Here is a 14478-nt window from a genome sequence, read left to right on the forward strand (position 1 = left end):
AGCAGGATGGCATGGTGGCACAGTGGTTAGCATTGCTGCCTCACAGCGCCAGGGACCTGAGTTCAATTCCAGCCTTGGGTGATTATGTGGAGTTTGCATGTTCTCGTCATATCTGAGTGGGTTTTCTCTGCGTTGCCTCCCACATCTAAAGGTGTGCAGCCCAGGTCGATTGGCCATGCTAAATTGCCCCTTAGTGTACAAAAGTGTGCAAGTTAGGTGGGTTGGCCATGGCCAATGCATGGGGTTATGGGGATAGGACAGAAGGAGTGGTCCTGGATGCAGTGCTCTTTCTGCAGGTCTAAGGCAGGCTCGCTCCCAATTTTAAGTTGGAATGTGGGGAATTCACCCTCAGCGAATGATCCAGCTTAATAGAGGGGAAAGCATGATTAATTATATCAAGTGCCGCAGCAAGGTCGAAGAGAATACTGTCCCATGATCACTGTCACAGAGACTATGCTTTCAATGAGATGTACTCAGTGCTGGTGTTATTGCAGAAACATTGAAAGGACCCACTGTGAGAAGGTTTACCACTATTACTAGAAGTGAATGACATTCAATAGTTTTCTGATTCAAAATTTGAATAGAGGTTAAGGAGATAAAGAGTTTGTGGCTCTGGTTGTTATGATGGAGTTTTTGAAAAGACAGTGTGTGAGCAGAGACAATGTTGATGAATATTAGTGCTGGAAAAGGATCTGGTAAGAAAGGGGAAGAAGAGAGATTCAAAAGGCATTGTGATGACTCTGATAGAAAAGACAGGTCTCTGTGAAATGCATTTTGTTGTAACTCCTGTTTGTATCTTACTTCACTAGATGTCATCTTGAGTTTCAGAGCCAAGGGGTCAAGGCTATGAGTGACTGATGGAATATTTGACTCACTCAATTTCCATGTCTTGAGAGAAGCCTGGCTTTTCATGCACACACCACTGTTCCCTCCATCTCAGCTTCACTGCATGCTCCCCTATCTCAGCTTCCAGGGGCCATGAGGATAACCCGAGAAATGTCATCATGTAATCACCCTGCTCCAACTAACACATCCAGTTAACAGCATTTAATCCTATCCCCAATGTTTTTATAATTAATAATGAAAAAGAAAGTATTTGGCTATGGTTCAGTTGTGACAACCTCACCTGAGTGGCAAGATGTGGGTTCAAGGATTCCTGGCTCAGGGATTTGACAGAGTCTCTGGTTGTTATTATATTGCTGTTTGTGGGAACTTGCTGTGTGCAAATTGGCTGCTGTACTTTTTTGTATTCAAACAGTGATGCCATTTCAAAAGTATTTCACTTGTTGTAATGTGCTTTGGGACATCTTAGTGTCATAAAAGGTGCCACAAGTTTCCAAAGTCTTGCTTTTATAATTATTAAAGGAAACTGCAGAAAAAACAGAGAAAAAGACCATGGCCCGAATAATATTCCCCTGTGTTGTTCAGCGTAGTGACCATAGAATCATACAGTCATACAGTGTAGAGAAACCCCTTCAGCCCATCAAGTCTGCATCAACAGTAACCACCAATAATATCACACTGATAACCATTTTCCAGCATTTGTCCAATATCTTTGAATGTTATATTTTAAGTGCTCATCTCAATATTTTTAAAAACGTTTCTAGCCCCCACTACTTTTCCAGGGCATGCATTCCAGGTGCACACCGCCCTCTGAATGAATTTTTCTTTTCTCAAATTCCCTCTGGATCTTTGCCCCTCACCCTAAAACTATGCCCCTTGTAATTGCCCCTCAAACAAGGGGAACAGCTGCTTTTGATTCACCCTGTCCTAAATCCTCATATTCTTATACACTCAATCATGTCCCTATTAGCCTGCTCTGTGCTAAAGAAAACAAGGTAAGAAGTCTCACCACACCAGGTTAAAGTCCAACAGGTTTATTTGGTAGCACAAGCCACCAGCTTTCGGAGCGCTGCTCCTTCATCAGGTGAGTGGGATTTCAGTTCACAAACAGGGCATAAAGAAAACAATCCAAACCTGTCCAGTCTCTTTTTACAGCTCAAATGCTCCATTCCAGGCAACATCCTGGTAAATCTCCTGTGCACTCTCTCTGCTGCTTTCACATCCTTCCTATAGTGAGGTGACCAGAACTGCGCACAATTCTCCAGCTGTGGCCTAACTGAAGTTCTGTACAGCTCCACATAGCCTCCCTCCCTTTACCCAAGGGTACTTATTCATAAATCCTCTGAGTTTCCTAATGTTCTGCCATTCATTAAATACTCCTTTGCCTAGTTCCTTCTTCCAAAGTGCATTAACTTGCGCTTACCAGGGTTAAATACTATCTGCTACTGCTTTGTTCATGAGACAAACCCATCTATATCTTCCTGTAACCTACGATCTTCTTGTTCACTATTAACCACTTTATCAATCTTGATTTACTTATCATTTCCCCGCATTATCATCTAAATCATTTATGTATATGACAAACCATTAGGGACTCAGCACTGAACCTTGTGGCATGTCACTAGACACCAACTTCCAGTCAGTGTCACTACTCTTTGAGTCTATTACAAAGCCAGTTTTGGATTCCACTTGTCAAGTCTCCCTCAATTTCATGTGCTTCAACCTTCTCAATCAGCTTCCTATGTGGGATCTTGTCAAAGACTCTGCTAAAGTCCATATTAACTGCCCTTCCTTAATCCACATACTCAAACACTTTTTTGAAAAATTCTATCAGATTTGTGAGGCATGAAATCCCTCTGACAAAACAATGCTGACAATCCCTAATTAACCATGCCTTTCCAAATGGAGAGTAATTCTCTCCTTCAGAATTTCCTCCAATAGTTTCACTACCACTGATGTGAGACTCAACAGTCTGTAACTCCCTGGTTCATCTCTACCACCTCCTTGAAAAGTGGAACCACATTAGCCATCCTCCTGTCCTCTGGCAGCTCCCCCATGGCCAAATAGGAATTAAAAATTTGCATCAGACCCCTGAAATTTCCTGCCTTGCCTCCCACAGCAGCGTGGAATGCAATTAATCTGGGCCTGGGGATTAAGCTCCTCACTGTCCCTTTTCCTGAATTCTGATCCCAAATCCTCCTTCTCCTGAGTGAAGACCAATGAGAAGTATTCATTTAAGACCCTTCCAATGTCCTGTGGCTTCACATACATTAGCTTCTAATGGGCCCTACTCTTTTCTTGGTTAACTTCTTCCCCTTATGGTATTTATTGAAGATCTTAAGAGTCTCCCTAGCATGTTCACAAGTTCTTTTTCACACCTCCCCCCACCCCTTTTGCCCTTCTAACCGCTTTCTTAAGTTCCCTCTGCATTTCCTATATCCCTCTAGGGCCACAGCTGATTTGCTCAATTTCAACTTGCTAAAAACTATTCTGTTTTTCCTTATCCTGTTCTGAATTGTTCTTCAACTTATTTGATAGCAAACTCACAAGCTTTCGGGGTTTGCCCTTTGTCAGGTGAGTGGAGAGTTCTGGCCTCAGACAGAGCATATAACAACACAGTTTACAGATTACTGATTAGAATGCGAGTCTTTACAACTAACCTTCTATTCAAGTCTTAAAGATGCCAACAATGTGAGTGGAAAGAGCATTAGGCATAGGTTTAGGAGATGTGTGTTGTCTCCAGACAGTACAGTAAGTGAGGTTTTGCAAACCCAGGCAAGTCATGCGGGTTACAGATAGTGCGACATGAACCCAAGATCCCGGTTGACACCATCCTTGTGTGTGTGGAACTTGGCTATCAGTCTCTGCTCAGTGACTCTGCGCTGTCGTGTGTCGTGAAGGCTGCCTTGGAGAACGCTGACAACGTCTATCTAATACGCTGTCCCAAAACATGGTACATTGGGGAGACCATGCAGACGCTGCGACAACAGATGAATGAACATCGCTCGACAATCACCAGGCAGGACTGTTCCCTTCCTGTTGGCGAACACTTCAGTGGTCATGGGCATTCGGCCTCTGATGTTTGGGTAAGCATTCTCCAAGACGGCCTTCACAACACACGACAGCGCAGAGTTGCTGAGCAGAGACTGATAGCCAAGTTCCGCACACATGAGGACGGTCTCAACCGGGATCTTGGGTTCATGTCGCACTATCTGTAACCCCCATGACTTGCCTGGGTTTGCTAAACCTCACTTACTGTACTGTCTGGAGACAATACACATCTCTTTAACCTGTGCTTAATGCTCCTTCCACTCACATTGTCGGCATCTTTAAGACTTGAATAGCAGGTTAGTTGTAAAGACTCGCATTCTAATCAGTAATCTGTAAACTGTCTGTGCTGTTATATGCTCTGTCTGAGGCCAGAACTCTCCATTCACCTGACGAAGGGCAAACCCCGAAAGCTTGTGAGTTTACTATCAAATAAATTGGTTGGGCTTAAACCTGGTGTTGTCAGAATTCTTACTGTGTTTACCCCAGTCCAACGCCGGCATCTCCACTTCCTGAATTGTTCTTGACATGCAGGGATCCCTGAACTTATTACTCCTATAATTTTCCTTTCCCCCCTACGGGGAACATGTTGGATCTGTACTCTCCCCATTTCCTTTTTGAATGCCCCCCACCACTCTGCTGTCGATTTTCCCACAAGGAGCTATACTCAGTCATCTTCGGCCAGATACTGCCTTAAGTTAATAACATTTGCCTTCCCCCAATCCAAAACCATCTTGTGTAGGTCATTCAGTAGTTTACTGTTTAAGATTTCCAGCTTCCAGGACATTCCTGGACAGCTGGTTACTCCAGAGACCAGAGAGGCTAATGGCAGCATCTTCTCCAGAATTTCAGACCATCAAACATGCCACAGATCTGGCAGAAATTTTCAAAACTCCTGATCTACTACAATTCACATCAGATTTAATTGTGAAAGAATGGATATTATAGATTGAAGCAGGAATCAGATTTCTTTTGAAACGCCTTCAATATTGATCCAAGACATATGAGAACAGCAATAAGCCTGACAGGTATATCATGCTGATGTGCCTTAATGTTTTAACACATTTTCCACTCCACTAGCTCATTTATTTCTGAATGTGGATAGTTTTGCTTTTGTTCTCTGCCCACTGAGTTGAGATTGGTTTTTCTTGACTGAAAATCCTTCAGATAAAAAATTGATGTTAGCATCTTCCCTGACAGCTTGGTATGATTATTATTGGCGATCTTTAATAAAATAATTCATTGGAACATTAGCATACCCCATTAGCATATCACCGATGCTATTCTTTTTGAATTACACAAATAAGATCAAACTGATATGAAATAAGAAAGACAGAATGAAAAAATTTTGATGCCTTCTTTATGATGGTGCTGTTTTTGATTTTATCACAGGTTCAAGGGCAGAAGGAATCATAAAAATCCACACCATCTTTATGAAAATAGAACATCTTACATTGTCAGTAAAACAGAAGAAATCTAACCCGACCCCAGCCACACATCAGCAACAATGGAGAAATGGACTAGCATCACAGATTCTTATTGCCCATTCAAAAATAATTAATAATGCAATCAAGGTACACATGGATTCAGATCAGCATGCTGCTGCATGATTGTCTGTTTGCTACAGTTCCATTTGAAACCAATAATGTATTCTTGGGCCCTATTTTATCATTGCCTCGCGCCCGTTTTCAGGCGCGATAACGTGGTAAAGTCACATGAGAGCCCATTATTGCGATCCGCACCCGCGCCTGCGCAGATTGCCACTTTACCGAAACCCAGGAATAGTGGCAATCTGCTTCGCACCCAAAACAAATGTATTTGCATGCATTTAAACTGAATTAATAAACTCCCTGCCCAACTTTATCAGCATTTCCCCCTTTACCACCAATCCAGAACCACGCCGTAATGGACCTGCTGAATAAAAATCTGAATTGGGTGGTCCAGCTTCTGAAGAGCGCGTTCAGAGCTTCCAATGGCTGTCTGACTCAGATCAGTAGTGGGGGGGGAGGAGGGAGGAGGGAGGCGGGCCTGATCATTCTCTGGTTGGGAGGGGAGGAGGGGAGTGAGGCCAGATCATTGTCTGGTCTGGGGGGGGGGTGGTGGGAGAAGGTAGGTCAGATGTATCTCTGGAGTGGGGGTGGGGGAGAGGACCAACCGTTGTCTGGTGGTGGGAGGGAAGGGCTGATCATTGTCTGGTGATGGGGGAAGGAGGAGCTGGGTCAGATGTTCCTCTGGAGGAGAGGGGCAGTGAGGCCACACCATTCTCTGAGTGGGTGGTGGGGAGAGAGGTGGGGGGGGGGGGGTGCGGTGACTGAGGCCAGATCATTGTCTGGGGGCGAGGGGGTTGGGAGGAGGGAGGTGGTTAAGAGGTATCTCGGGGGAGGGGGAGGCCTGATCGTTCACTGGTGGGGGGGAGGCAGATGGATCTCCGGTGGTTGGGGGGGAGAACAGATGGATCTTTGGTGAGGAGGCAGGAGGTTCCACTCTGCAGGCGATTGGTAGGGAGGGGAGGGGGACAGGGTTGGTGATCGATCTGGGTGGCGGGGGTGGCGGATAAGGGGGACAGCTATGTGTATGAGTAGTGGGGGGTGGATAGGGGGACAGTGATGTGTGTGGGTAGTGAGGGTGGTGGATAAGGGCAACAGTGATGTGTGTGGGTAGTGGGGGGGTGGATAAGGGCAACAGTGATATGTGTAGGTAGTGGGGGGGTGGATAAGGGGGTCAGTGATGTGTGTGGGTTGTGGGGGGTGGATAAGGGGGACAGTGATGTCTGTGCATAGTGGAGGGGGGTGGATCAGAAGGACAGTGATGTCTGTGCGTAGTGGGGGGGGTGGATCAGAAGGACAGTGATGTGAGTGGATGGTGGGGGGGGGGGTGGATAAGGGGTACAGTGATGTGTGTGGGTAGTGGGGGATGGATAAGGGTGACAATGATGTGTGTGGGTGGTGGGAGGGTAGATAAGGGGGACAGTGATGTGTGTGTGTACACCATCGCTCCCGCTGTTCACTCCCAGGCCACTTTCTCCACTTTCTGCAGCACAGGAGCAATCTGAAACAGGTTTGCTTTTTCAAATTTTTCTCCCACTGCCCATGCGCAGTTCAGAGCTCTGATCATTTTGGCTGCTCTAAGCCTCGCCCACAGCGCGAATGAGTCTGGAGATGGCTGAGTGCGTATGGGGGCACCTGAAAACAGATATTGGATCTGCATTACGCCCAGATTCAGCACTTAGAATGAAAATGGTAAAATCAGGCCCCTTGTGTGACATAAAGCTTTGTCTCACATTTTGAGTGCGAGTGTGTTACGAGTTTGATTTTGACAAGTGGACAACAGACCAGTGACACCCACCGGCCAGCCATTCTCCCATTGTAGGAATGCAGAATTGACCTCAATCTTGAGTTGCTGACCTCATTATCATGTAGTTGTCCCTTTGTGGGTTGTGAAGTTTAGAGAGGTGGAGTCATAGTGCTAATGTTACCGGAGTAGTGATCCAAAAGCTTGGTCTAATGTGGGTGGGTCAAATCTGGGCTCCACTGGTACCTTGGATGGTGGTGGTACTTAAATGGTGGTGGTATTTAAATTCAATTAACCAATAAAATCCAGGATGAAGAGTGAGTCTGGGCATGAAATTGACATCATCCATTGATTGTTGTTAAAAACCGATATAGTTCACTAATGCCCTATAGGGATTGAAAGCCGGTCTAGTCTACATGAGTCCTCAGATCCACAGCAATGTGGTTGAATCTAAAATGGCTGAGCAAGCCGTTCAGTTCAAAGGCAATAAGGGCTGGGTAACAGAAGCTAGCTTTGCCAGCAATGCCCACATCCCATGGAAGAATTAAAAAGTGCCAATACAGATGTCCATACTGAACTCCCAATAATGAAGTTAAATCATTGATGTTACTGGGGTGATGAGGCTACCAGTGCCATTTCGAGTCTTGTTATCACTAGACAGTACAAGTGAATATTGACACCATGAGGATTGTATTCTCTGTGTGCTTCTCTCCCCGGAGGAACAATTTTGCCAAAGAACATGAACCAAACCACAGCACCAAACCAGTGCCTATTTTTCAGCCGGTACTCTCCACTGTTCCTGACAACCGTTACTCCTGTTCTAGTCCCACAGCCAAATTCCCCCAGCTGGGTATAAAATGGGAAAAAGATCATCAGGTTAAATTCAGGGAGGGGAGATTTAAAATCAACAACTGGAGCCAGGGCTGAAATTGAGAATGGTGATGTGATCGGCTGTAGTTTAATTGCCCTCTGAAATGGCAAAGCAATCAGCTCAACTGGCAATCAGGGATGGATAACATATCAAAATCTATGACTCAATGTACATCATCATTGATATCAGATCACATGACCGGGGCTCCCAGGGAGTGAGGAAGAGGGAGAAAAGCTGGAAGCGGTCTCGTGTTTATCTATTCTGCACATATCTCTATATGGTTAATAAATGTTTGGAAGTTCCTGGATGCCTTGTTTCCAGTTGTATCTGTTAAACACATCCTGGGACCATTTGCGATGAGGAGGCTGGCACAGATTCCTCTACACTATCAGCGTTTCAAAGACAGCTAGCATAATCAAGGACCCTATGCACCCAGGACATACTCTCTTCCACCCTCTACTGTCAGACACAAAAGTCTAAGAACACGTAGAAACTGACTCAAGTATAGCTTCTTCCTTGCAGCTATCAGATTTTGAATAGACCTATTATATATTAAACTGATCTTTCTCTTCATCCTATCTGTAACTGCAATACTATATTCTGCATTCTTTCCTTCTCCCCTATGTACTCTATGAACAGTAAGCTTTAAGAACATAAGAACCAGGAGCAGGAGTCAGCCATCTGGCCCCTTGAGCCTGCTCCGCCATTTAATACGATCATGCCTGACCTTTTTGTGGACTCAGCTCCACTTACGCACTTGCTCACAATAACCCTTAATTCCTTTACTGTTCAAAAATTTATCTATCCTTGCCTTAAAAACATTAAATGAAGTAGCCTCAACTACTTCACTGGGCGGGGAATTCTACAGATTCACAACCCCTTGTGTGAAGACATTTCTCCTCAACTCAGGCTGAAATCTGCTCCCCTTATTTTGAGGCCATGTCCCCTAGTTCTAGTTTCACCCGCCAATGGAAACAACTTCCGTGCTCCTATCTTATCTATTCCCTTCATAATTCTATATGGCTCTATAAGATCTCCCCTCATTCTTCTGAATTCCAATGAGTATAACCCCAGTCTCCTCAGTCTCTCCTCATATGCCAACCCTCTCAACTTCAGAATCAACCTAGTGAATCTCCTCTGCACCTCTTCCAGTGCCAGTATGTCCTTTCTCAAATAAGGAGACCAGAACTGCACACAGTACTCTGGGGCCCGATTTTACCAATCGGAGGCTAAGGTTCGGATCCGGATGTAAAATGGATCCGAGCCCCGAATCCTCATTCCAGCGCGCCCATACGCTTTTTGCCAGCTCCGATCTGGTATGTGCTGTGGGTGGGGCTTAGCGCTGCCAGAACGATTGGAGCTCTGAACTGCGCATGCGCAGTTCGAAAAAAATCTGAAACAATGCGCCTGGGTGCGTAAAACAAAACCAGCAGAGAGAGCCGGGGCGGGGGGGGCAGTGGTTGGATGAGCTGCAATCGGACACCCCTGGGAGGCAGACCCCCCAGGCAGAGCCCCCCCACCACGGTCACAACCCCCCCCACCCTCCCCAACGGGAGGCAGCCCTCCCCCCACCGTGATCAGACAGCCCCCCAGGAGGCAGGCCCCCCCCTTTGGCAGAGCACACCCCCACCCTGCCTCGATTGCTGCTCTCCCTCCAACATCCTTCTGACCTGCACTCACTGACGTGGAGATGCCAGCACTGGACCTGGGTAAACACAATAAGAAGTCTCACAACACCAGTTGGACTTTAACCTGGTGGTGTGAGACTTCTTACTGCACTCATTGGACAGCCTGCAGCAGCTTCCTGGCCTTCAGCTGGTGCCTGCCAGAGGAGGGGGGTGGGCTCAGATGGATCTCTGGTTGGGGGTGGTGGGGGGGTTGGTGGAGGGTGGGGGGAGGATGGACTTGGGAGAATCTTGAGCAACTTCAAGAAGCGAGGAATAACTATGAGATACAAATGAGATATGGATGCTGAGATGAATGTGTGGATGAATGAAGAAAGGAAGAATTAAGAACCAGCACATTAGGAGATCAGAAAGATTGTGAGAGCATCAAAGAAAATAACCAAGACAAGAATGAAGTCATACGGTCATCTGATGGATCTCCGCTATCAGGATGAAGTCCTGCCTTGGAGAGCTCTTGGCTAAGCTGATTTGCTAGCAGTTCTCCATGCCCTCCAGGTACAACAATACTGTAGCTGGATAAGGCAATGCAGTAATATACCTGTAAGTTAGCACTGGGACATGAAGGCCATCTAAGTGATACATGACTCAGTGCAAGGAGTGTGGGGGGCACTTGGTAGGGTTTGTGAGGGGTATGATAGCAATCCTGGGGGATAAGCAAGGGATGTCCCAGCTCTGGACCATCAAGAGAGAGTATCAACCATCAGAAGGGGGCTTCTGCTGGAGGTGTCTCATCCATGTTCCATGCAAGATGTCCATCCTGATCTGTCATCCATCTGCTAAGTTAAATATTGAGGCTGGGCAGGATAAGATCCATATGTGGGCAATCAGTGGCCACTTAAGGACCTTATTGGAGTGAGAGCAGAATGCCCTCCTCTGAAAACTAGCCCACCCCACCATAATATTGCTTCCAGATGGGGGTAGCAGGATGTCAAAGGGATTTTAATCCATGTGATTTCCCACTCCCCATAAAATTCAGGCCATAAGAGTACAAAAGTGGGGAGTTTGTGATGAAGCTTGATAAATCATTGATTATAACATTATAGATTCATAGAAGTCTATAGCATGGAAACAGGCCAACTTGTCCATGCTGCCCAGTTTTTACCATTAAGCTAGTCCCAATTGCCCATGTTTCACCCACGTTTGGTTCAGCATCAACGAGAATACAATATTTTACTCCGGCCAACATACTTTAGGAAAGATGTGGGTACAACTGCAAAAAAAACTATGAGAACCATTCCAATGATGTGGGGCTTCTTCCGGAGAAGTTGAAGTTATTTTCCTTAGAGAAGGTTAGGAGGCAATTTGATAAAAGAGTGTTCAGAATCATGACAGATCTAGATCAATTCAATGGATTAAGGATTGGCTAACTGACAGGAAACTGAGTGTCGGGATATGTGGGTCCTTCTCTGACTGGTGAAATGTAACTAGTGGGGTGCCATAGGGGTCAGTTCTCGGACCTCAACTGTTTACAATCTACATAAATGATCTGCAAGCAAGGGCAGAATGTAACATAGCAAAATTTATGGATGATACTAAAATAGGTGGGAAAGCAGGCAGCGAAGAGGATATAAAGATTCTACAGACAGATCTAGATAGAATAGGAGAATAGGCCAAAATGTGGCAGATGGAGTTTAACGTGGATAAGTGTGAGGTTACCCATTTTGGCAGAAAAAATAGAAAGACAAATATTACCTAATGGAAAGCAGACTCAAAATGAGTCCAAGCAGTGAGATCTGGGTATCTATGTTCATGACTTGCAGAAAATCGGTAAACAGGTGCAGCACGTAATAAAAAATGCAAATAGGATGTTGGCATTCATTGCAAAAGGACTTGAGTACAAAAGTTGTATAGTGTGAGACCACATCTGGAGTGTTATGTCCAGTTTTGCTTGCCTCATTTGAGGAATTCAGAGGAGGTTCACCAGGTCGATTCCGGGGTGAAGGAGTTCACATATGAAGAGAGATTAAAGAGTTTGGGCTTGTATTTCCTGGAGTTTAGAAAGATGAGAAGGGATTTGATTGAGGTATATAAAACTTTAAAAGGATTGATAACGTAAATGTGGACCAAATGTTTCCTCTTATGGGACAATCTAGAACAAGATGCAAGGCTGTAGGTTTAAAACTGAGATGAGGAAGAATTACTTCTTGCAGTGGCTGGTGAATCTGTGGAACTCGCTGCCCGATAGCACAGCGGAGGCTGAATTGTTGAATGGTTTCAAGATGAAGATCGACGTACTTCTAATAAAAAAAGGAAAGAGAGATATGAAGAACAGGTGAGGAGATGAATTTGAGACCAAGGAGAAATCAGCTGTTCCAAATGTGGCAACCCAGGTCCTAATTTACCAGAAAGTCATGAACCTAGCTGAGGTGAGCAGGCTCGAAGGACTAAATTTGCCTACTTCTGCTCTCAATTCTTATGTTCCTATGTAAAACTTTTCCCATTAGCAGAAGGGTTGAGAACCAGAGGACATTGATTTAAGATGATTGATAAAACAGCGAAAGACAACATGAAGAAAAATGAGCGATTAGATTCTGGGATGTACTTCCTGAGAATAGTTGAGACAGATTCAATCATAGCTCTAAAAAAGGAATTGGACACACACTTGAAAGGAAAATACTTTCAGGGCTATGGGAGAGAGGGCCCAGGATGAACTCAGTAGGCTAAATTGGTTCTTTCTGTGCTATAATATTCTATGAATACGACTCCAGGCAAATCCTGGATTTTGGCAACTCCACCCAAAATCATCTAAAGCACATGCCGGGCAATGTTTGACCCTCAGAAAGTATTCCCTTAAGCAGCTAAAGTCCTAAAAGGTTCAGGTTCAGCTGGACTTAAAGATATCAATTGGAGCCAGGAGTGCAGGATATCCCAGGGAGAAAGGAACTGACACTCAGCCGCAATTCTCCCATCATGACCCACAACGTTTCTAGCGAGTCGGGGTGGGAGATGCACATTGCCGGCCTTGTTCCAGAATTTGCGTATGTGCTGGGAGCACACGCGCATCTCCCAGAGTCAACAAACAGTTGGAGTCCAGACCACGCTGGAAACTGGTGGGAAGACAGGTAAGTAATTTGAATCTGTTTTTAATATGCTTTAAATATCTTTTAAATGTCATTATCGCGAACTTGCCGGTCCTGATCAAATCTCCCACCATGCCGGGGTACTTCATTCTGGCAGGGTTTAGAGTAGCTCCCCACATTTGGGGAACTAGCAGGAGACCTCACTGGAATGAAGGGGGGGCAATTGAGGCCCCCCGGGGGGTTGAGCAGCATGAGGCTGGTGTCCCTGGGTCACGGGCACCCTGGTAGTGCCATCACTTAAGCAGTGCCCATACCCAAGGAGCAAAGTGCCCATTCCCAGGGGATACCTTGGCACTGCCCACTAGGCATCAGGCAGTGCCAAGAGGATAGAGCCTACTGTGGGCAGGGCATAGGGTGATTGATGGGGGTCAGGGTCCCGCTGCCTTTCTGCATTGGGATCGGACTGGGACGGAGGGAGGACAGTGATTGGGGTGGACTGGGGAGAGGGGCTGGTTGGTCTGCTGGGGTGGGGGGGGAGGGCTGCCTCCCGGGGGTGGGTTCTGACCAGGGGGGGGAGTCTGTAGGAGAGGTCTGCCAGGGTGAAGTGGATGGGGGATTGCCACTGCTGGGGGGAGGCGGTGGGCTGGACACTGGGGCACTCTGGGGTGAGGGAGATCAGGGCTGTCCGGGAAATGTTGTGGGGGCCATGATCGGACCAGTGGAGAGGGGGCTGGAGGGTCAGCACTGCGGGGGTCCCGGACTGGCCAGCGATCAAGCTGACCAGGAAACAGGGAGACTGACAGATCGGGGCCACTGCGCAGGCACAGAATTCCAGAACTGTCAGTCTCTGGTGCGAATAGGCCCTGCCCCCTTGGGTTTTTAATGAGATTCACGACTACGACCTCTGCAGTGCACAGAGTGCAGAGATTCAGGTGAGAAGCTGAACTGAGAAAAGAGTCGGGATCTAGAACAGTTTTCCCACCAATTCAGCACTTTTGGGAGAATCGCAGCTGGTGTTTCCAGTCCAGATGAGCTGCCAATGCTAAAAGGCACAATCTATGCCTTTCAGCTTTGGTTATCAGTGCACGTCCTGGAGGATGGAAGATGTTCCACTGAGCTCAGGCAAGTTGTGACGTTGTGGTTTATTTCCCCTTGCTGCTACAGTTTCACCTGAGAAAACAACCCCCTTCCCAACCCCGCGGTGATGTCTATGGACTGAATGGGGGTGTTCAGTAATGCGTTCACCCAGAATCAATTTGGCACCACCAATGTAGAGGAGACCACATTGAGAAACTGAATGCAGCGTTGAAAGAAGTATAAGCAAGTTAATTTTCACTTTGAAGGAGTGTTTGAGGCTTTGGACAGTGAGAAAGGAGGACAGGTGGGGCATCATAGAAAAGTTGAGGGTTATTATGGGGTGACTGAGGAGCGGACCAGGCTGTTGCAGAGGGAATGCTCCCCTCTGAATGCTGAAAGGGGAGGGAAGGTGCGATTGGTGGTAGCATCGTGGTAGTACTGGTAAAATGGTGGAGGATAATCCGTTGAATATGGAGGCTGGTGGGGTGAAAGGTGAGGAAAGGTGAGCCAGTCATGTTTTTGAGAGTGAGGGTAAGGATGAAAGCAGAAGTGAGGGAAATGGCTGGTTGAAGATCCTGTTGTTGCTGCAAGGTGGGAATCCCTGGTTGAGGAAAAAGGAAGGCAACTCAGAAGTTCTGGGTGG

General features: G+C 46.3%; 1 protein-coding gene across 1 annotated transcript in view; it reads left to right on the forward strand.

Annotated features, from left to right (window-relative positions):
• Nucleotides 1-14478, forward strand: part of LOC145351652 (organic cation/carnitine transporter 2-like) — a 68248-nt gene that overhangs the window by 38302 nt on the left and 15468 nt on the right. Inside the window, exon 8 of the mRNA XM_080201212.1 lies at nucleotides 5584-5705. Within this exon, the coding sequence (XP_080057338.1) occupies nucleotides 5584-5705 (122 nt within the window). The remainder of the gene's footprint in view (nucleotides 1-5583; nucleotides 5706-14478) is intronic.

The sequence above is a fragment of the Carcharhinus amblyrhynchos genome, chromosome 13 (genome assembly GCF_965287045.1).
Source record: "Carcharhinus amblyrhynchos chromosome 13, sCarAmb.v2.hapA, whole genome shotgun sequence".
Lineage (NCBI taxonomy): Eukaryota > Metazoa > Chordata > Chondrichthyes > Carcharhiniformes > Carcharhinidae > Carcharhinus > Carcharhinus amblyrhynchos.